At 36.7% G+C, this 24,685-nt stretch overlaps 1 protein-coding gene across 8 annotated transcripts in view; it reads right to left on the reverse strand.

Annotated features, from left to right (window-relative positions):
* The window catches only part of DACH1 (dachshund family transcription factor 1), a 427,098-nt gene that overhangs the window by 175,675 nt on the left and 226,738 nt on the right, over positions 1 to 24,685 (reverse strand). For all 8 annotated transcript variants that reach the window (XM_084981926.1, XM_001924267.7, XM_084981921.1 and 5 more), the window contains one exon: positions 12,841 to 13,002. In XM_084981926.1, coding sequence (XP_084838052.1) covers positions 12,841 to 13,002 — 162 coding nt within the window. The remainder of the gene's footprint in view (positions 1 to 12,840; positions 13,003 to 24,685) is intronic.

The raw sequence follows: 24,685 nt of genomic DNA on the forward strand, positions 1-24,685 counted from the left end.
CGGGGCCATATATTCAAAAGCAATCAATAAAAAAATGTACAGGAACTGACAAACAACTAGTCAATGGAATCATTTTTCCTGAAATACTTAGCAGTAGCCTTTTAAAGTAATTGCTTGTGGTCAATGTTACTCGTATTTTGGTCTGCTTACTTGTTAAAATAGAATGGGTGTCACGTCCATTAATTTTTTTTAAGCGCTCGGAGGAAGTTTTTCACACCTACCATCAACCGTAAGGAGGGGTATGACAGTAAGATGTCTGAAAAATCATTTTTGTCAATTTGACCAAATAAACGTTTGAAGGTCAATGGATTTTTTAAAAAGTAAGACAGAAGAAAATACATATTTTCAGAAAATTAGGAAAGATACATAGCCTTTGCTCTGGATCTGGATACATATCCATAATTGTATTATTAGTAGTTTCTCTCTGATGGGCAAATGTAAAAACTCCTTTTGAACTAACCATTTTGAGAATTTATGTCTTTAAAAAAACATGACATCTATGTGGGGAGGGTTCAATATCAACATAGATTAAGCCAATTATGGGACACATCTCTCTTAGTTGATGGGAGAACTTAGAAACTGCTGAGTTACACTTTGTGGTAAACATTTTGGAATGTTGCCAAAGCTGTTATAAACATTTCTGAGTTCACTTTTCCAGGGAACTCTTTTAAAAATCAATTAGAAGTGAAAGTCTTTCAATGCTAGTGTTTTAAAATGTCAAGCTTGTATTGCTTTTTTTCCTTGTTGTGCATCAATGGCAGTATTTCAAAACCTGTATATTAAATTGATTATATTCTATAATTAAGCTATTAAAGGGATAAAATGTACAAGTATTCTAAAATTCACACCACAGCAGAACTGGCTTGGTTTTTTTTGTTTTTATAAAAATAATCTCAATTAGGTTAAAAACTGGGTAGGGCAAAGCAAGAAAGCATGAGGTAAAGAAGAAAGTGTAAATGGCTACTCAGATTTTATTTTAAAAGGATACTCAAGTATATTTATTGATTTTGAGATATTTCTTAATATTACAAGTCATCAGGTTAAAATAATAAATGCTTTATTTATGATTACTGAATCATGATTTTTTTTTTTTACAAAGTAATCTATGGACAATGGCAGAGGATCAGTTATGAGTCTACATTTACAAAAGGGAGGTTATCTAAGGATTTACTGTGGTCAAAATTACACTATATTTAGTTAAAAACATGTAAGATGATTTTAGGTGAATGCCTTATATGTGAATATGTTTGAAGATATGTATGTACAAAGTTAACTTCTTTTCTGTTAAAGGGTAATATTGTCAACATTTTAAAAGTAGAGTCAACTTTTCATGCACTAAAAACAAGCTAATTGTTCATTATATATACAGTTATATACAGTTACATTCTTAGGAAAAAATAAGGTTAAAATCATTAACTATCAAAAAGTCTGTTTCTTTACTCTTCAAATGAATCAGAAATTTACTGTAGAAAGCACAGGATTAAAATTCCTCATGTATGTGTAACAAACACATTGATATTAATTGGTTTGTCCTTTCAAGTTGTGTTTATCTCTTCATTTCCATCACAGTTTCAAAGGTCACTCCATTCCATTTATAAATCCAATATGACAGAGATTAGTAAAAGCAAAAAGCAGCAACTAAACGAGTACATCATCATGCAATCACACATCTCACAATTCATTTATCCAATTAATAAAAAATACCATCAAATGCTTCGTGGTGAGTTTTTTCAAGGCGTCAAAATGGTTCATGTCACAATAACTTAATCATCAACATTTACATTCCATGGTACAGCAAATGTGGAGAAATGGTGAAATTACACCTCGATGGAAAGACAACCAAAAAGCCAGATAAGCATTTCTATATTTTTCCAAAATAAAATAATTAAGAAAATCAATATAGTTAGTAAATTCAGTTTATACTAATAGTAAGTTAATGAGAGTCTCTTGGAAGCTGAAACTTATGGATGCGTGTGTGTGTGTGTGTGTGTGTGTGTGTGTGTGGTGTGATGTCTAGCTTTTTAATTGCTAAAGTAATATGTTATCTAGAAAAGGAATTAACAGATTTGAAATTGTGTTATTATTTACTAATAGAAATAAGAAATTTTCTATATTTGACGCTCATTTTGATATATTTATTTTAAAAGATTATAGAGTCTGACATTTTTCTCTCAAAGTAGGCATAGATTTGGACAGTGGCAAGTATACGAAAGCATGAGAAGAAACTACATACATGCCTGTGTGCATTAAAACTGGCAGCACTAGGAGGCTGACATTTAGGTGGCTAAAGGAAATCATTTTAAAACAATTTGACCACCTTGGTAAGATTAGCATTTTTAACCTTGATATTTTCACATAAAATGAATATTGGGCTTCTACTATCAATATACCCATTGTTTTAACAAGTCCCACTCCGAAAAAAGTGTAGTTGGATTATCTAAATGTGAAAGATGAGAGAATAAAAACAGAAAAATACAAGCAACAACGAGACAATCCAGAAAGAAAATATACTGGAAGGCCCTGTAATAACACAATTTCAGTACTTCAACAAATCATAGAGAAATAAAGAAAAAAAGCAATTTATTTCCAACAGCTAAAACCCAGAAAACTAGTTAACAGATTATTTATAAATGATGTAGGCTTTTCTTCTAAGACAAACATGAATGAAAGTGTACTAAAATTGGTTTCAGAAATTGTTTTTTTTTTCCCCTCCATCTCTATTGTATGGATCTGTGTCTCATGGAATATTAGAAGGTCATAGAATCCTAAGGCAGAATCAAGAATGTTTATAAGGCCACTGGGTTCTGAAGTAGGTTTGAATCACTCAAATGGCATAGTGCCTGAGTATGAACTGTCGGTCACCACATTATATTTAATAAAGCCGATCTCTTTTACATATGTTTACTAATTTATGCATTCTTATATAATTCTGTGTCATTAGCTTGTATTGAATATGAGCTCTCCTTTCCAGTTAAATAAACTTTCTAGAAAAAAAGTTTATAATTATTAAATGTTCTATGAAGGTGGTGAACTCCTCTTTTCCTGGATAACCTAAAATGTATTGTCTATATAAAACAGAGATCTCTCCCCAAAACACCCATCTATGCAGTTGTACAGGTCAAATTCCAGATGTATGACTTGCATTTTGAATTTTCATCTGGAAAAAGGAAAAACTTTTCTGAGAACTCCTGAAATGTCAGAATTTTGTGTGAACTCAATTGATGAAAAAGACTTAAATTTGTGCCATTAAGACATGGGCAGCTTTGATAAAAATGCAGAATTATCCTTCTCTTATAAACTGTTTTAAAATTAAAATGCCCCCATGTACATATCTATATATTTATATTTACGTGTACACACGTACACATATACACACGCGACCACATACACACATACTCACAGATACACACATATCCTCGCTTCTTTGTCCCTATGCAGATTATTACTTTCGGCCTACAAATGACCCCAAGGAAGTAAGTACACTTCTTGGCTGAACAATTTATCAACAGCTTGAAGTGACAGGAATGGTGATTCCATCCTGTGTCCCCACATATCAGATGTAGGCCACATTCTTCAGTCTGCAGAACCAGAAAGGGAAAAAGTCCCTGTCGCATTTGCCCTTTCATAGAGATGGAAATATTATTAGAAAGGACATAAACAGACTAATTAAATCACAGCAGTATGGCTGGGATGACAGCTGGTACAGCGTGTGACTGAGAAGATCCATATCTGTGAGCAGGAGGTACTTCACTTCCAATCCATCCGCTATTAGGTGCTTTCAAGCTTGCTGTGCAGACATTAAATAATAACATATCATTTCCAAGACGAAAATGATGTAAAGAAATAAAAAAGGCTTTCGAACCAAGAAATCTTTTGTGCAACAGAGAAAAAAAAATCATTTACCACTCAGTTCTGCTTTTGAGATAAAGATGTAATAATGCCATTACCTTTCATCAGCGGGATCCTTGAAAATCAACACTCTTTGCTTATCATGCTGTGAAATACAAATAGAGCTAAAGGCATGGTCTGCGAGGCACTGCTGCAGCGATATTAACTAACAGATCTGCCCTTTGTGAAGGAAACCGTATCCGTTTCATTAGTGCAGACTCTAATTCAAAACTGTTGAAAATGAACTGCACATACTGTTTTAATAACAACATTCCTAATCATTATCAAACTGGTAATTCTCTCAGCACTGAATGGAAGGGTCTGTGTTTCCATTATGACCTGCTGTTAAAGAAAACCATATTTAAATCCTTCATTTTTCCCATCTTCCAAATGATCCAGCTTCATTTGGAGGAGGTTGGGGGGCGGGTATGGAGAGCCTGAGAGATGATGTATGCCACATTATTTGCTCCTAAGTGAATTGACATTTTTAGACGTTCATGTCAACTACTATATTATTTACTTATTATCATTTAGTTATTCTATTTTGTATTCAATTTGACATGTCATGGTTCATACCAATGGCTCTATACAGTTTTGGAATATTTGCACTAAGGAGAGAAGGATCATAGTCATACAGAGGTGAAACTCTAGGGCAGGTGACAGAAGCAGTGGGCCCAGAGTTCACAATAAAGTTGGACCATGAACACCTTAGTAACATCTGAAAGAATACGTTTTCTAATGCTAGGGCGTCATGAAAGATGTGAAGATTTATATCATCAAACATGATAATATACAGAGCACAACACTGAAGATTTATTTTAATCATATATCATCAATCCCATAAAGTTAAAATATAAAACAAAGTAATGGAGGATCATATTAATGAATAAAATAAGAGTTATCTGATCTTAAAAGGACTGGATAAGGCCTGGGGTTATTTTAGACTGAAAGGTTTGTTTTCAAAGTTCCTAGAAACAGTAGAGAGTGTGGATGTAGGTTGATGAAGATCATTTTTAGGGCTTTCTTCGATGAAAACTGTCTTTCCAAGACTGTCATAAATATATTCACTCTCCTAGAATATGGGGAGTCTATGATATATCCAATTGTATATATGTTACATTTCATTATGTTTTACGGGTACAGAAGGATATAGCATCAGATAAAATCATGTAATTTATATTTCCCAGTAGGAAATGCTTGAATTATTTCGGGTTTACTTCATTATCCTGTCATTGGTTGGAGAAAGCACTATTAAAATCAAAACAAAAACTCTGTGTTAATCTTTTCTAGTTATGTTCTCTAACTGTTCATATAAATTTAAAAACTATGAAAATGAAATAGACACGACATAAAATGTAGAAATATTCTCTGCATTCTGCTTATCTATGCCATACAATACATTTCATAATTCATATAGGTAACTAGTGGATATTATTGATCATACTCAAATTATTTTATATATCGAAATGGATTCAGAAATAGATGCTTAAATAGTTTTGAGGAAAATGTTCTTTCTAGTATGGAAATGTATTTTTCCATAGTCACTTATTATGATGATCACAAATGTTTTTATTCTTTTACAAGCACAATGAAGATCAAAATGTCATGAGAGAAAATATAAAATGATGCCAAGCACTTTCTAGAAAATCATGAAAAACAACTTAATAAAATGACCAGGTATTACCACATGTGCCTCTTTTCATCTTATATTCAAAATAAAAATTTTCCATCACATATAGGCTTATATTACCTGTAAAATGATGTGTTACAATATATGTAATTATGCCTTGTTTTGAATATTTAGGTTGTTTCAGTTTTGCATTTTAATTTAAAAATCACTGTAAAGAATAAATTTGTGCTTTGTATCTTCTACTAAAGTTTCAAAAAAATCAAAGAACGTTGGAGCCAAGGGGGTAAATGGACGTCAAACTCCTTATTTATTACATAAGAAATCTGAGAAAGTAACAGAGTTATCTAAGAAGCTAAGTTATTTATTAGCTATGTTATTACTATGTTATTACTAAACCTCCTGGCATATTTTGCTCTCTGTTCCCCCAACTCAGTTTTTGGATGCATCCTGTTTGATCTCACGATAAGTTGTTCAAATGAAAATTTGGCCTTGGGTTAGCTAAATATTCTTCATATTTTCACATTAGATAACCTTATTTAAAATATTTAATGAAGAAGAAACGCCAGAAATATTAAATATTTAAGAAGGCATTGAAAAGTATAACAGAGTATCCTACTACTTTGCAGTTTTTTATTGTTGGACTAAGCAATTTTGTGTGAAATGTCAGAATATGAAGACATCTTTCACATAAGAAATGATGTGAACCATATGGCTTATTCACCACCAATTGAATTTCAAACCATGACACCTCATACACTTTTAGGAGATGCTTATGTGGTCTTTCCATTAAAATTCCACTAATGTGACATTTGTGAAAAGGTTTATGTTTGGGCATAGTTTCCTCACCACATGTGAAGCTACAGAAAGCAGAGCATTGATTAAAAGTGTTTACATATAAATTGACAGCTATCAATTTTAAAATAGTTCTCCTTTCATGTGTCAGAATTTTTTGGCCTTTTAGGGTAGTCTTGTGTGTTTCCATGTTTACAAGACCCTGGCTGTTAATATTGTTCAATTTTACTCATCAGACAGGAAGAAAGATCTTAATCATTGTGAGGCAAAGAAACATTAAGAAAGTTTTGTTTTTTAAAAAAAAAAAAAAACTTTCCACATTTAATCTGTGAAACAATGGCAAATTTCTTATGAATCAGTGATACTGTAATTGAACTGGAGACATTTTTAGAGCAAGCTTGCTTTGGCTTTTTCACCCTCCGATTTGGAATCTGCTCACAGTACTGCCAGCTTAACCAAAAAGGATTAACTCTCATATCCAACTGAGAACACAGATAATTCTCAGTAATTGGTAAAAAATGAAGATGAATGGGGCTGAGAGATAAGGAGCAATTAGCTCATCAGCAGTTACAGCTGTGCACTCAATCCGGATCCATCTCTTGAGTCTCGGCCCCTTTTAAAGAACCTAAGCAGAATAAGCATAGGACACCCCCTCCCCAAAAATTGCTAGACCTGCCCATCATTTCTCTCGTCTTCCACTTTATTTCCTCACCATACAAAGACACCTGTCATAGCATGCTATGTAAATTACCACCTCTCTCAGGACCTATGTCTAAAGCCAATCTTCTTTTTAAACTTTTTTTTTTATAACAGAAACCAAATGACTACTGTAGACACTTTTAAATTCCCTGTCAATCGTTTCATTATAGCAGCATCATCTGTTTGAAAATATAAGCAATTCCCTCATCTAATTATAGGAAGGATTTGAGGTTCATTAACATTGCCAAGGCAGAGAATCCAGTGTGCAACTCCAGAGCTTTGCTTGGTGGCCTGTGTTCTCAGTTTCCTTTTATTTGCTTTCTCAAGGTCTCCAAGACTTTTTCCTGAAATCATAAAATTAAGTTTTCCTTCCAAATAGACACGTGAGATAGAAGAAAGGAAATGACTACAGTGTAAACTATTTTATTTCTTTGGGAATTGTTTAAAAAAAAAAAAAGATAAGAGGATGGTCAGCTGGGAAAGATAATTTTATCTCTCTATCGTCCAGGGTTCTTTTTTTTTTTTTTAATTGTTTTGTTTTGTTGGTTAGTGGACAGAAGTGAGGAACAAGGAATACCATGTAATACAGCTGTTTAATCCCAAACTTAAGCTCTCGTTTTCACTTGAAACTCCTACATCCTTGTGACTATCGCAAGTTTGGGAAAATGCAAAAGAATCTTATCTTTCAGGCATATGAAAGGCATTCAGATTTGTGGATCTCTGCATCAGGCTATTCTCTCCGACTTTCCACAGTGTTCAGAAAGAGAAATTCTGAAGACTTACTTCACTTCCTTAAAGAAATACCAGCAGCTAGGGGGTTCTGGCTATAGTTTAAACAATAAGATTTTCTTGGGACATCTGTTTTGAGATCACATTTTGAATAGATATGAACTCATTTCCTACTAAGCAAGCAATCTACTATTGTTGATAGCTGTTTACCAGTTCCATGAGTCAGATATTAGCTGGTGGCAAAGGTCCCTCTTAAATCCTCCGAGTATTCTTTAAACTGTGTACATAGTGTTTTCCTTAAATAAAATGTTAAGAGAAGTAAAAATGCAGTCTTTTCCTGCCTCTTGGTAAATTACAGTCCACAAACTCATGCACTTGGGAGTAATATTTAATGTATTTATCTTTAAAGAGTCGTTTCCTTTGTTGTCATTAGTTAAGGGAGTAAGATATTAGGTTTAGCAAGTATTTAAATAACAGAGAAACTATTAAGAGATGCTCACTATGTCAATATTTATATAGCATTTTAAAACTAGAAGTAAAATTAAGTTTCCTTTGTTTAGATTAAATCGATTGTGATTAATTTGGTGTCCTCAAAAATGTGCATGATGCCAAAAAAAAAAAAAAAAAAGATAAGCAGATAAAACACAGCTATAGAGACTATGGAATTGACCTTGGGTTCACCGGTTTTAAATTCTGCCTTTCCAATATCCCAGTCCCAATTTCCAAGCAGCATTTTTTAAGCTGGTTATGTAGATCAGTCCTCAAAGCAAAAAAATAGCAATTTATCTGGCCTGTATGTTGTGGATAGTGTTGCCACTAAAAAGAATCCAGGACATTTTTCCTTCTTATCTGCAATGTAGCTCATATCAGCCAACCTGTCACAAGATAGTACTTGATATAAACAAGAGATTGCAAAGACATCTCAGTAATCAATATCAGGATGGCTACAGTATGGAAACCCCAACCAGTGCATATCATTTGTCTCAGCATCTATTTCTATGGCCAAATGAAGCATTAATTCAAATCATAAATCTATGGTGATTTAAATCTGGGAATGAGCACCTGCCTGCTTTAATGATTTATTTTGTACATTTCAGTAAGCAGGAGATTTGTCCATATGAACTGACAGGTCACCTTCAGATGCCAGGAGCAGACTGTTTATCACCATGCAGACTAGCATCTCATCTTAGCAAGTAAATATTAAACTAAAAGAATCCAATTGATTGTGGATGAGGGAGAATGGCGACATGACCATATATTTTACTCAGCGCACTGATGCCTTGCTCGGATCTATCCTCAAGTCCTCACTTCCTCCTAGAAGTGATCGTTCTGTTGGAAAGATGTGAGCTCAAGGTTACCATGTAAAATTGGGATACAAAATAATTATTTGTCATAGTGTCCTAGGGTTCTTTAAATATGTTTTTTTCTCCGGCTAATTTTTACAATTCATAATAAGAACTCGAAAGGATCATCTATAATAAAAATATCTCTTCACTTCACTAAGCCAAAGTCAACCAAACCAAGTAAAGACAAAATCAATTTTCCAGGGGCAATAAGGATTTATTTACCACTATGGGAAATAAAAAGTGTTTCTGTAAAGAGATGTCTGAAATGTTTAACAGAACTAGGGAGCCAGAAGAGTTGAAAGAGGTAAAAAAAGAACCTTGATTTGACTTCCAAAACATCACTGGATTTGGGGAGGGCTGAGCAGTAACAATATATCATTTAAGTAGCACCTCTCTGAGGGGTTTCACTGCTTCAAAGGGCCAAGTGATAGATTCATGAGAGCAGGAGGTGTATTCTGAAATATAAGGCTTTTGAGAGTCTTGGGATTCCTCCTGAAATTCATAGGTTTCCATACCACTTCCTAAAGTATCTCGTGCTATCTGATGTTGCCTAGGGATCCACCACATCCTGTTATGACTGTCTGCTGTGTAGCCACTCCGCCCAGAAGACTGAAGGCCCTGTGAGTCCTGAGACTGTATTAGGACTATTTTTGTGTTCCTAGAAGTTAAGATCAAACATACAACAAAATCCAAATGACGTAAGAGCTGCCCCCCAATTTCCTCACCCGCCTGCAGCTTAACAAATGATACCAAGCAGAGAGAAGAAGAAAACAAAGGACGAAGCAGTGGATGGCTGTAAAAAGAGAATGAAGTTAATTTTCTGGAGTAGATAATAATAATTGATGACAATGATAACAGCAAAAGCACTACCGCAAAGACTAACCTTAGGGGTGACCCCAAAAATGTGATAAACAGGCATTGTAATGAATAAAATGATAAACACTCAACAAATATGATTTCTTTTAATTCTCATGATGTAGGTACTCTTAGTTACACCATTTTTCAGATGTGGAATGTGAGGCTCGGAAGGTTCACATAACTTTCCAAATCACAGAGCAAGTAGTTACTGAACACTTACCACGAGGCAGAACTGGAGAAGACAGGGGCCCAATTTAAAACAACGGCTCAACTCAGCAACTGCTGTGATCTATGGGAGCTCAGCCCCGACCTCCCCCCACCCTGTATGCTTGGCATTCTACCCTATCCCTCCCCCCAAACCCTCTTTTCCCTGATCTCTAGATAAAGAAGGGGGCAGGGGGTGTGCTTGGGAAGGGTAATAAATCACAGATTCTTAGAGTACAGCAGTATGTGAGAAGAGAATAAAAATGGCAACGATAACATTTTCCCCCAAATTAGTTACAGATATCTAATACACAGGATCTACATGCCTTAGGGACTAGCAATGCGCTAATGTTGACACAATCTCAAGATATGAAGACCCTCCAGGAAAATACAAATACATTTCTACTTCTGGTTCAAATTGGATGATAGGTGTCAAAAGTAAAAAGCAATGTAAACTAGCAAGAAAATACCTTAATGGAAGAAAAGCAATTTCTTCCTATGAAAACCCAAAAGAAAATTTAATTTATTTCTTACGTTACTGTGATAGCCTAGGTACCAAAATAATGATGATAAGCTATAATTGGGTCAGAAGGCAAATGTTATGCTATAATATCAAACATCAAATGTATGTCAGTGCTTAATTATGAGCTATGTACTCTTTATATTATGCTTATTGGTCTCTCCAAAGTCAACTTTTGCTCTGCTGCTCAAGATATTTGAACAGAGATATCATGTTTTCAGATATTTTGCTTTAAATGCTATTAAACTATTTAATTTAAAGATCCCTCTTCCCAATACCAACTACCCAAAACAGCCTTCATTAAAGACTTACTCTTCTACAAATTCGAAAACAATCCATATTGTGTTTTGTGATTATAACTATAGTTTATAGTAGCCAAGTTCTTGTTTATCAAAGTGTCCAATTGCATTCTCTTTTATGGGCCATAGTAAAAGACTACCGCTTTAAAATAATATGCATTCATCAGTTCTAAAAAGAGAATAACAGTTCTTTCATTTTACCTCAACACTGTTTTTGTTGTTGTTTTGCTTTGGGGAGGCCACACCCGCAGCATATGGACGTCCCAGGCTAGGGATCAAATCAGAGCTACATCTGCCAGCCTATGCCACAGCCACAGCAACACAGGATCCAAGCCACCTCTGCAACCAAAACCACAGCTCAAGGCAACACCAGATCCTTAACCCACGGAGCGAGGCCAGGTATCAAACCCGAGTCCTCACAGATGCTAGTGGGGTTCGTTAACCACTGAGCTACTATAGGAACTCCAACACTGTTTTCAACTTTTGAAAGGTCAAACTGATGTATGTAACCATGGACCTAAACAGTCACCTCCCTTCATCTTCTCGCTAGAAGCACCGCCAATGCAAGCATTGATCTTTCCCTTAGTCCCTTTCAGTTTTTGAGCCGTATCTTTGGTTTCTTCCACATCCATTATCCTCCTAAGAACGGCTACCACCTTCTTTACCATACTTTCAACCCAACCCATTAATGACCCTCCTTTTCTATTTATCTTTTCTAGTTCTGCTCAAAAGTTCTTTCCCCTTTTAACATTAGAAGCTACCCCCTTGGCATCACTGGAGAAGTGGCATTTTGTGTTTTGTGTGTATGTTTTAAAATTCCTTCCTACTGTTATTCAGATCTAGCACATGATTCCATAGAACCATGGTGAAAATGATCATCACTTAAGTCCACAGTATTCCTTCCTGCACCCTTCCCTATAGGTCAATGGATGGAGAGTAGGGAGATGCTGATTATTTAAAGAAATAATCTGTTACAATGCTGCAACAACAACAACAACACAACAAAATCTAACTGAACGGCCATCAGTTATTCCTTGTGAACATCTATGCTGGATATAGTATCTGTGTACCTCTTGTTGTATCCATATTCTTCTTGTTAAATTACATTTTGAGCATGATGTCTCCTTTCTATAGGGAAATAATACAGTACAGTGGCAGAATAAAATATTTTATCTCACTGACACACAGACGCTAAAGTTGTCATCAATAAAAATTTAACCCTCATTTGAAGTTGTATCTGACAGAACATATTACCCAAATGAATTCAGCAAAGAGAAAGCTGTTCTTTTGTTGGTTTAAATAGCAACTATCAACTTTTCTCCTCTCTATACCTCAATAAAGAAAATGATCAAATTAAGAAATTATAGTTGCATTTTATTTTTAAATAAGAGAAACTGGTAGTGGGTATATATAGAAAAAAATTCATTATCAGTATAATTCTTATTCTTGGCAGCACATGAAAAAATTAAGTTTATATGTTTTGCTGCTAAGGCACATTTCTTATTTGATAACCAATGCACTAAGAATAAAAAAAAAGATAGCGTGTGGTTTTGTTTTGTAAATATTCCTCCATCACTTTAACTATAATCAGTATTTCAGAACTCTATTAAAGTTTACTAGTATTATGAAAGATTTTAAATGAAATCTTAGAGTATAAGTTGCAGACCTAAAGTTAATTTTATATTTAAGAATAACATTGCTAATTATTTAGAGTGCATGTTGTTACAGAGTCTAATTGGTTTCTTCAAAATGTACATTATTTTCAAAGCTAAAGGTACCAACTTCTTGAATGGGAAGCCAATAGTTGGGTTCCGGAAAAGAAAGTCATTTAGTAGTAGAATGATCACAGTAAGTTTCAGTGAACACAAAACTTACCAACGCTTGAATTCATGTCCCCGTTTTCAGAATCTGCTCCATGTTGGTTATTACTGGCATGATAGTTGCTCATAGCTTCTAATTTGATTTTTTTCACCTTCATTGCTTCGGCGATAGCTGCGTTGGTAGCAGCGGCAGCTGCCGCAGCTGCTGCTGTCAAACCTTAAAAGAATAAATTAAAAACGAGGTAATTCAAATTCTGATTTTTCAAGCAATAGTCCATGTACCTAACACAGTGCAGAGACAAACATATCATCCTGCCTGTTTCCTTTATGCAACACTCTGGTATCATTCATTTATTCCCAACTAAGCAGTGAAACAACTTTGACGTAATGAAGAGAGCTCTGTAAAATCTCACATACGATATTAGCAGAAACATAATTCATACATAGAAGGATGGTGGTAAAAATGCAATCAGAACTCTCTCTCAAACAAAACCATCAGAACATGACATCCCCTGCCTGCCTCAAATCCTCATCAGCTGCCCAAATGGGGGAAACATCCGAACTGTTTATCCTAATTCACAAAGCTTTTCATTAGAACTAGAAGCCTACCTCATCACCCCAAGTTTCCCTATTCTCATGCCACACATGCTGAACATGGCCCCAGGATCCACCGGTGCTCTGCCTCTTTCAGCCTGTGCCTTCACAAAGGCCATTGCCTTTATCTGAAATATCCCTGTCCCCTGACTCACTTACCCACCTCCTTCCCAGCTTCTAGGATGCTAGCCCCAGAGTAGGTACTTCTAACCACTATGCCGTGATGTCTGCTCAAAATAGTTTGTCTCTGTTCATCCAGAAAACAGGAGGGAGAAGTGAGCATGATACTAGAAATACATTTTGAGACCAGATACAGAAGAGCAGAAGGCTAAGACCCTGCTTTATGGAAGGACGCTAGGTAAGCAGCAAAAGTTTTTGAGCAGAGGAGTGGTATGCTTTACTTAAATGGGTGAAATTTACCAAGTCAATTCACTTCATCCTGGCACTCTTCTGCAAAATGACAGACACTGAAATATGTCAATAACCTCTCTGTGCATTTTGGATTTATATTTTTTATTATGTGTATTATATCAAATTTACCACTGTATGAATGGATATTAGGATTTTGTCAAGTTTTTCTATGCTATATTATTTCAAACTCTAAGACTTTGACTGACTATGGGAACACATATACCAACCCCCACTCCAACCCCCACCACCACCCTCATACTCCTTCAGCTGTATCTGCTTCAGAGTTTCTGGCTATAGAGCTTCAGCCAGGTTTGAATTTATCTGTGTGATTTATTTCCACTTGCAGCTGGTGGATCAGAGCCTGAACACCTCTCCCCTTTTCCTCTCCACTAATCATCAGTTCTAGTTACTACCGCAAATAAGTGACAGCCTCAGGAATCTTGAGAAATCCTTTTCCCTGGAAATCAGTGCTATTTTTTTTTTTAAGGGGTTAGGAGAACACCTCACCTTTCCTTCAGATCAGACTAAAGAGACCTGGACAACTTTCACTCCAATGCAACAAGAACTTCAGAGAGGATCTTTGCATGACAAACTGATAACTGCCCCCTAAAAAGGCGCTGATCTGAACTCAAGGAATTCATCTGGGTCCAGACTGAACACTTTTTGCCTTTTAAGTCCCAACTTGAACTGATTCTCTCATCTTCCTATGATTGAATTTTCTCCCCAGTTACTCATTTCCTTCAAAGATGTTTCAGAACATTTTCTTTCCTGTTCTCTTAAAATTCTCCGTGTGTTTCCCAGAAAATCCCTCTTCCTCAATTTCGCCTTGTCACAAATGGGAACATCCCACTTGTCCTTTCCCTCCATTGCCTGGTGTTGTCGTATCTCCAATTTATGGCATGTCTAAGGTCTTTCTCCTTTATTTATAGGGCAGGTAAATCTTGTTCCATAGTATTCAAATAAGAAAGACAAACCCACAACCTGAGATATGATTGTTACTACTGGATAGACCTGAATCAAACTCAGTGGCATGAAACATAACTATGTGTGATATGGGTTTAGACAAGCTATAAAATCTTACGGATGGCTTCTTCATCTGTAAAGTCACCCTTTTCATAAGGGGTGACAGAAGGATTAAATAAGGTAAACTATGTAAAGAACACTGTACCATATTTCGAAAAAACTGGACATGTCTTGCCTGAATCTTTAGTAAATCAAGCCCAGACCTAGCTATGACTCCTGCAGGATGTGGCAGGATGGCCGCAGCCCCCTCAGCGAGAAGAATCCTACTTTCCTGAGCTGCCTGCATTAACCCTTGACTTTAAAAAATGCCTTTCATGATTTTATTATTTACCTGATCTCAGATCTATTTTTCCATTTGACAATCCCCACCCGACCCCCCGCCCAGTTTACATTTCAAATACAAATTCGAACATCTAGATGTGTGTGTAACTATATGTCTATTTTAGTCTGGTTTCATAAAGGCAGGAAGAAAGCTATGACATTTGCAACAGCTGCTGATTTCAGCTGCACTAACTCACCTGGTTGTTTGATGGGTCCTCAAATTTAATTCTTTAATAGCTTTCAAATTCAGCCAATTTTCTCTGTCTCCACTGGTTCCCCCTAGTGCAAGCTGCCACTTTTTCTTCCCTGGAGTCCTGCCATTGTCTCTTAACAGCTTCTACTTTTTCCTACCTCCAATCTCTTATTATTCCTACAGCAGTCAACATAACCTTATGAAAGCAAAAATCCAATCATGGCATTCCAAGCCCACTCTGAGGAGAAGCTGGATGCTTCATGTGGCTGTCAGAGCCCTGTGGGCTTAGTCCCCTACTTATCTCTGTAGCATCATCTTTCCCCCAGGGCCCCTTTGCTCTCTGTGCTCCTTTCATGTCCTCTAATGGACTACATTTCCTCTTTCAAGCCAGATTTGCACATGTTGTCACACTTTCTAGAAAAGCTCCCCAGCCCCCTGCCCTAGACCTGCCCTTGCATCCATCATGTGATGGCTTAAATATGTTCTCTGGGAGGATCAGGCTCTGCTTTCTGACTCTTCGATCTACCTGGAAAAAAGGTCCAACATTTCCAGGATTAGCCTAAGACTCAAAGGACAGCTTCTTTGCAAAAACTGACCTTCCCACATGAGCAGAGCCAGTGGTCCACTTACTTGTGTTCTCAGGCCCGCTGAGTGAGATTTTGCATTCTTTGTGCATCAGATTTACTCATGGAACTTTAAGATTATGCAAGTAGCTGAGTCCAGTCATCTAAGATTCTCCTTAGGGCCCCTACATCTATATATTTTGGTTGTTTTTACTGTTCCTCAGGTTGCTTTAATGTGTGATCTGAGAACAGAAATTCAGTCCCTTAACCTGTGTTTGGCTCTTTTTTTGGGCAATGTGTGTTTTGCTGGGTGGCGGGGGTAGGTTCAGGTCTAGCTTCTCTAAGGAGGTTATAACACTGAAAGGATGGAAATACTTTCTTCGTATGTGTATCCCAAACTTTGACTACAAAACCTGGCACAAAGTGTCACCAAAGGAAATAAAAAACAATACAAAACTTCTCAAACTAGATGACGTGGAAAGCCACAGGAGAAATATGAGCATTATTTTGACAATATCAATATTAAGTAATTTAAAACATTGTATTATAGTCCATAGAAATATATGAGGAGTAGCAAATCTCATTAATTTAATAAAAATTGTTTACTCTCCAAAGCCACATCTGCCTAGGGTTGGATTGAATCACAAAGGTCTCACTCCCTCTGCATTTACTGGACTTCCTGTTGGGCTTGCCAGGGCCCTTTCAAATCTTTGATGTAATTCTCAAATCCTCTCCTACTTGCTGTCTTTAGTACACTCTTAACTTAGAATCTACCCACTTGCTTATTTTTTGTATTATAGTTGACTTACAGTGTTGTGCCACTTTCTGCTGTACTAAAGTGAACCAGTGTACATATATTCCTTTGACATATTCTTTTTTTTTTCTTTTTTAGCCACACCAACAGCATATGAAAGTTCCGAGGCCAGGGATCGGCCTGTGCCACAGCTGCAACAACAAAAATCCTATGCTCATCCTTAACCCACTACACCAGGCCAGGGATCTAACCTGCTCTGCAGCTGAGACAATGCTGGATCCTTACCCTGCCATGCCACAGTGGAAACTCCCTATACACTTGCTTTAGAAAGAGGTTTGACTGTATATTTTATTCCCTAATGAAGCTGTCTTTGAAAAAAATGAGTGGAATAAATTCACAAAATAACTCTAGTTTTCAGTGTGTACTTCATAGAGAATTCACACTGTGAAAGCACTTCCTATGTAATCAAGAATGGCCTGCTTTGTGGCAACACTAGCAACCCACAACACTGACCCCACACTTTCCCTCACTGCCCAACCTTTTCTCACTTAGAACCCTCCCCCCCTCCGCCCCCCACCTCAGATTTAGAAATTTTTGTTGCCCTCTCCTTCAGTATCCCACCCTGAAGGATCTTTTTTTTTTTTTTTTTGTCTTTTTGCCATTTTTTGGGCCACTCCCGCGGCATATGGAGGTTCCCAGGCTAGGGGTCTAATCGGACCTGTAGCTGCCAGCCTACGCCAGAGCCACAGCAACGTGGGATCCGAGCCGCATCTGCAACCTACACCACAGCTCACAGCAACGCCGGATCGTTAACCCACTGAGCAAGGGCAGGGATCGAACCCACAACCTCATGGTTCCTAGTTGGATTCGTTAACCACTGCGCCACGACGGGAACTCCTGAAGGATCTTTTACTGCAAATGTATGACTGTTTTTCACTCTTCCCCATCAAAACAAGCCAGCTTTCCTTGGGAACTACGTAATTCAGTGTTTCTCAAATGATAATCTACAACAAATCCAGCTGCAGGCCATGTAAAGTTGAAGATTATCTTCCTCTGATTCCAGATGCAAGGAGTGTGTCTCCGGGATGGACTGAGAAAATCTGTGCGGTTTTTGTTTTTTCGTTTTTTTGTTTTTTTGTTTTTTTTTTTTTTTTTTTTGCTCTTCTTAGGGCCACTCCCACGGCATATGGAGGTTCCCAGGCTAGGGGTGGAATAGGAGCTGTAGCCATTGGCCTTCGCCACAGCCACAGCCACAGCCACACCAGATCTGAGCTGCATCTGCGACCTACACCACAGCTCAAGGCAATGCTGGATCCTTAACCCACTGAGTGACGCCAGGGTTCGAACCTGCGTCCTCATGGATACTAGTCAGGTTCGTTTCCACTGAGCCAGGCGGGAAGTCCAGAAATCTGTGTTTTTATCTTTTAACAGGTTGATTCTGATATTCACGGCTCTTAGATTATTTGATGTTAGTGGTGTACATTAAAGTGAGTCCACATCTTACAGTAAAAGCTTATTAGCCAGGTAGATCATAATGGCAGTGGTTTTAGAAAGTGAGTATGCTTAAGAATCAGCAAGGAAACTTGTTAAAATACAAAATCTGGTTGGACCAAGAATCAGAATCTGAAACATACTGATGCAGTGTGGGGAAGACTTTGGAAAGGTGAGTTTTATTGCCTCTGGCCCATCACAGCAGCAGAAAAGAGGCCAGACAGGTAATGCGGCACTTCTGTATGTTATAGATGCAATAGTCATGCACGTTATTAACTCAACCAACTACTTATACATACAAATCTATTTAGTATATACAGTAATTGCTAATTAAACAATTTGGGTAATTGCTCCCGAGTCCATTTTCACCAGATTTCTTTCTGTCAATGGGGAAAATATTACACTCTGTGTGTGTGTGTGTGTGTGTGTGTGTGTGTGTGTCTGTAACAGTCTCTTACACTAAGGAATGATTAATTCATATATTTTACCTCCCCAAACGGACTTTTTTTACACTCTTCAAGAACAATTACAGTATCTCATACCCAAAGACAAAAATACATAATGAATTGAGAAGTCAAATGTAGGAGTTCCCATCGTTGCTCAGTGGTTAGCAAACCCAACTAGCATCCATGAGGTTCGATCCCTGGCCTCCTTCAGTGGGTTAAGGATCCGGTGTTGCCATGAGCTGTGGTGTACGTCCCAGACGCAGCTTGTATCTGGCATTGCTGTGCCTCTGGTGTAGGCCGGTGCCTACAGCTCTGATTAGACATCTAGCCTGGGAACCTCCATATGCCGCACATGCAGCCCTAGAAAAAAAGACAAAAAAAAAAAATGGGGAAACTTTAACATATATTTAATATTCATTTGCCACTGACAATACAATTAATTGAGAAATTTTGTTTTAGAAAGATATTTTTCCTTCAGAAGAAGGATAATAAGTTATAGATTATGCAACTCCTAGACTCTGATTGGCCCTCAGGAAAGGGACTGTGCATTGAACTGAGATTAAAGCCCATATGCCTTATATTATGCAAAAATACTTAGGTTTTCTTTTTCCTATTTGATCTTCGATAACTCTATTGCTAACAATTCAAAAGAATGAATATAATTTTACCCAAATTTAAAAACACAGCTTGTCATATTAGCGTCTGAATTACTCTACAAACTCATTGCTGCAAGGTCCATTCTACTCTACTTCTCGAGAGCAAATTCTATATTAATACTAGCTAGTGTTAGAAATTCTTTGTTTTTATCTTGGCTTAGAGGTTACTTGCATTTGTGTTTTTATTTTCTGATGCCCCATTAAAATCTTTTAAAGTTCTGGAGTTCCTGTCGTGACTCAGTGGAAGCAAATCCAATAGGAACCATGAGGTAGCAGGTTTGATCCCTGGCCTTGCTCAGTAGGTTAAGGATCCAGCATTGAGTGAGCTGTGGTGTAGGTCGCAGACGTGGCTCAGATCCGGCGTTGGTGTGGCTGTGGCCAGCAGCTACAGCTCTGATTAGACCCCTAGGCCAGAAACCTCCATATGCTGTGGGTGCAGCCCTAAAAAGACGAAAGACAAAGAAACAAACAAACAAAAAAATCTTCTAAAGTTCTTGTTGAAAAGTGACTGCATGGAAATTACTAGTTATCCAAACTCACTATCCTATAAGGAGTGAACATACAGACGTTAGAAAAAAAAAACAAAAACAAAAAACCACTCCAACAAGCCATACAAACTTTGGACAACACGCATCAAATTTACCTGAAACTCTGCAGCAAGTTATATAATTCCTAAGGCTTCAAAATTCCCATCTCTAAAACAGAGATAGGCGTTCCGACCTCACAGAGGTGTTGTGGAGAATAAAGGTAAAATAAGTCACACATCAGCATGAACATATACTAAGTCCTCTGAAAATGGGAGGCAATATTATCAAGTAACCCATAATATCCATCATGTCTTTATTTAGTTTTACCTTTATTTAGCTACAAAAAAATGCAAATATGACAAAATCTATCTAACAGTGCAGACACCTGTAAGATACCTGAAAACCATGTTTCTATCAAATCATTTGGTTTAGCAGTCTACATTGACCAAATTTATCGTAAGATCACTAAATCTCACCCTGTGCTATATTGATACAAAGCCTGCTACTTCAAATTCAATATCCTAAAACCAATCCATGGGTTTATCATTTGGAAGGGAAGCTGGCATTATTATCACTTAAGAGCCTTATTTTGCTTTGCAAAGATAGCATTTTTCTTCTGCTCTCAATTTTTATCAAAATAGCCTTTAAATCCTTCAACTATTGTTATACAATCCTGATTGCTCTCTCTAAAAAGGGAAAAGTATCCCCATTCTATTCATTTCAAATAAGTTGGTACCCCTAGTTTTAAAGAGTAGATTACAACTATAGATTATAAATATCAATAAAAGAGACATATTGCTGTCAAATTCTTTCTCTGATCTGTTTGTTTGCTCATTAACTTGAAAGGTCTAATCTTTGATCTTTGGTTTCAAAGACATTAAGATGACTTCCAAATGTTTGATATGTTGTCTACTTTTACACTGCATTCCATATAAAATGAACTTCCCCAAACCTAATGGCTAAATAAAATCAGTTAGAAGCAATAGATAGGAAGCATTCAAAGCTTCCATATAATAGACTCTTTATTTGTCTCTGTCACTTTACCCAAATTTAGAAAAAAGGAAACATTTTAGCCTGCAGTCGATTATAGCCAATGGTAGTTATTATTAATATTCTGGAATTGATAAGTTATTTATGTCTGGCATTCTTCCTACTGATTATTCAGGGAGACAGGCGGCTTATAAATATCTCATCACCCCACCGTCACAGAAATTTCATCGACAGTGCTCATGCACAGCTATTAGCAATATGAATCTAACCATTACAAGAAGGAGGAAAATCGAACATGTGGCATTAATACGCAGTCCTGGTTCCTAACCATCTGATAGGCAGATGGTGTGAAGCGGATTCGCCAGCTGAAATGAAGGGGCACATCATTTAAAACCTTGTTTGCATTCTAACTGATATCAGTGCCATATTGATATACATGATACATCATGGCAGTATTTGAACAATCTAGTTTGTTTCAGTCATAAATGTTTACAGCCTTGTTTTTTTAATCTTATAAGCATGTTCAGAAGAGTGTATTTTTAATTTATGAAACCTATTGTTTACTTCTGTTGAACTAGAAGATTAGTGGAAAGCAGGAATATTAAATTACTTCAACCAGAGCCATATAACCAAGACAGATGAATAAAGTGGGTTTCTATTTTCCATAAAGGATGTTAGTAAAGGAATTGTAAAATTAGCCCAGGCATTTTCTGCATTAAATGCATTTATTCATTTAAACCTTCTAGCTTTTTCTCCCCCAAGTGGCATACAGAGACACTTAATGCTTTACATAGTCATTCATTTAAAACTCTCACTGTGTACAGTTAATCTTGTCCAACAATTCAATTCGGAAAGGAAAACATCAAAAAGCATAGTTCAATTCAACAGTCATTACTGTGAAGTAATCTTTCTGCTCCTGACAGTTCCTATAGACTCTTTGCAAAACTCTGTTGAAGGTGCATTGTAAGCTCCATATGAGTTTGAATTACAACTCAATTGAAATCACTCCAGGTCTTAGAAGAACTCTTGGCTCAATATAACAACTTGAAAACACCAGTACATTTTTTCTACTCTATTTTCTTCCTATCCTTACTTAAACACCAGCTGTCTAAAAAACTGAAACTAATTTTCACAGTTATTTTATTTCTCAATATTTTCTAAATAAATGGAAATTGTGATTGAAACATGCCTGTCCTCATTCTCAAATGATTAAATAGCAAAAATGATAAGCAACTCAAATAAGTAACTTAATTATACATTAGAACAGACTGACAATTTTGAGTGTGAGTTTGTTGCCTAATGACTTTTCTTGTCCTTTGAAACACATTTATATTCTGCAGGGAAAAGGAAAATTGATCTTTGAGGCCATTAATGGGAACACTCCCAATACCAGTTTTCAGTTGTTCAATTGATTAAATTAGATTTTTTAGATGTTTGGATTAACAAAAATCCACTAATTTGGAGAAATACACAGAGTTTATTATAATATTGATAATGGCTGATAATCAAATAGACCTCAAATTTAGCATTCTTTTCTAAGTGGCTTAAAAACGATAGTCTCCAGAGTTAAGGAAATAAGGGCAGGAGATAGGAAATAAGGTAGGAGGTAGAAACACCAAGGTGATGTCATTTGGCCATGTGTAAAATCACTGGGAAATTTCCATGGAAGATTTTGAAATACTTAATTCTTTCTTTTAAGGACTGCATACATGGCATATGGAAGTTCCCCAGCTTGGGGTCCAATTGGAGCTGCAGCTGCCAGCCTACTCCACTTCCACAGCAACACCAGATCTGAGCCACATCTACGACCTACGCCGCAGCACACCACAACACCAGTCCTTCACCCACTGAGTGAGGCCAGGGATTGAACTCACATTCTCATGGATACTAGCCAGGTTCCTTATGGCTGAGCCACAACAGGAACTCCAGAAACACTCAATTTATAAGCACTCATAGAATCAGGCTGAAACAGAATCAATTCAAATGTTTAAATCATGAGGATTTAAAATAATAATTTAGAAAAGTAGAACCTCATACAACAAGGTCTTGAAGATATAGCTTTCACTTTTACTCCATCTGTTAACATTCCTACCTTGAGAAAAAAATATTTCTGAATTGCCACTTGGAGTCCAGACTTATAAAACATAAAGATGAGCAAACTTTATCTACTGCAACCTTTTTATTTTCCTGATGATGAAACTTAAGGGCAGCAGGGTTAATCATTTCCATAAAGTTACACCATTAAATAATGATACAGTAATCCCAATTCCCCTAACTCCCACTTCAGCATTGGCCACACTAATCTGCCAATAAATGTGAAAAGAAAAGTGCATAATACAGTAAACTATGGAATCATTGAAGGAAAACGGATCCCCTCTGCCCAAGTAGCTTATGGATTGCATAGGAAGTCACACTCACAGAAACTTAGATGATACCACAAATATAAGTTGACTCTACTTAAAAACCTGATCTAAATGTTCATTTGTGACTGTTTTATAAAATTTAGCAAATATGCCACAGAAACAATGGGCATTCAATTTTAATTGTGCACAAAACTTTAAACCCGCACTACTAGTGAAATAGAGTGTTTGAAATATTAGCCTGAGTCCTAGATTTTAAATACAGAGCAACAAGGCAGAGGAGAAAAGCAAACATATTATTTTCCTGTCTATACCTTGCGTTTAGAAGAAATTCTAGATAGGAACAAATTGAAATCGGTAAGCTTTGACTTGAATTTTCTTTAAAGCACCCTTCTCATTATTATTTCATTCTCTAATAAACTGGGCATTGGGTGTCCTAATCTTGCTCTAAGGCCTAATACTTCTTAGTACCTGCATGACTTATCACCCAAATTACTAAATGCATTGGCCCCAGGGAGGTGCTCTTACTAGCCTTGGAGTAACTGATATTCTGAAAAGAAGTTATTTTGTTTTCGTTTGGGTTTGTTTGGGTGGTTGGTTGGGTTTGGTTTTTTGTTTTGCTTTCTTTCATTTCTGCTTTTTAGGGATGCAACCATGACACATGGAACTTCCCAGGCTAGGGGTCGAATTAGAGCTGTAGCTGCCAGCCTACACCACAGTCACTGCAAGTAGAATCCAAGACATGTCTGTGACACATACCACAGTTCATGGCAACATCAGACACATAACCCACTGAGCGGGGCCAGGAATTGAACTCATAGCTCATGGATACCAGTTGGGTTCGTAACCCATAAGCCACAGTGGGAACTCCCTGAAAGGAAGTTTTTAAAGAGGCTACTTGTCAATATATTGGTGACAGTCCAGGCAGTATAATAAGAGAAAAGTGGAAAGGGTATCATAAATTCAATTTCCTGCAAAAATGTCACCTTGTTGGCATTGCAGCCTGAGAATAATCTTTCCAAATGTTCTTCTACTTTTTCAACACCATGGAAGTCCTCTTTCAAATCCTTTGATACTTTGATAAGTCCCATTTATTTTCTTTTTCCAGAATCAAGGTAGCATATGGGGCTCTGTCAATGTGTGCCTGTAAGAAAGCTATTTTTCCCGATAAGATGACAAGAAAAGTTCGAATGGTGACAGGCCAATTGTAGGGCTTGTAAAAGTTGGGTTTTGGTTACAGTTTTAAAGTTGGACTATGGAAAAGAATAATCCTGATTAATGTGAAAAATAGATACTGCCATGTGTTAAGGAAGATTGAAAAGAAAAATGGCTCTTAGTCCATAGCCTCTAGTGGTTACCATCTCCAAGAGGGTGTTGTGTGCTTTTGTAATCATAGTCAAGTTACTTATATTTTTTTTAGTGTAATTTAGACAAGTTACTTAAACTGTCTGATTGTGAGGCAACCGTGTACTTTATTGTTCAAGAAATAAGTTCAAAACTATTTCCCTTCTGAGCTCACCAAGAAACAAGGCAGGTAGATGTCAAAAGAGAATTACTAATAGGTGACATTG

This window comes from Sus scrofa, chromosome 11, assembly GCF_054392235.1.
Source record: "Sus scrofa isolate SSC_HxYL_T2T_F1_AM1 chromosome 11, Sscrofa_HxYL_maternal_Yorkshire_Landrace_v2.0, whole genome shotgun sequence".
NCBI lineage: Eukaryota > Metazoa > Chordata > Mammalia > Artiodactyla > Suidae > Sus > Sus scrofa.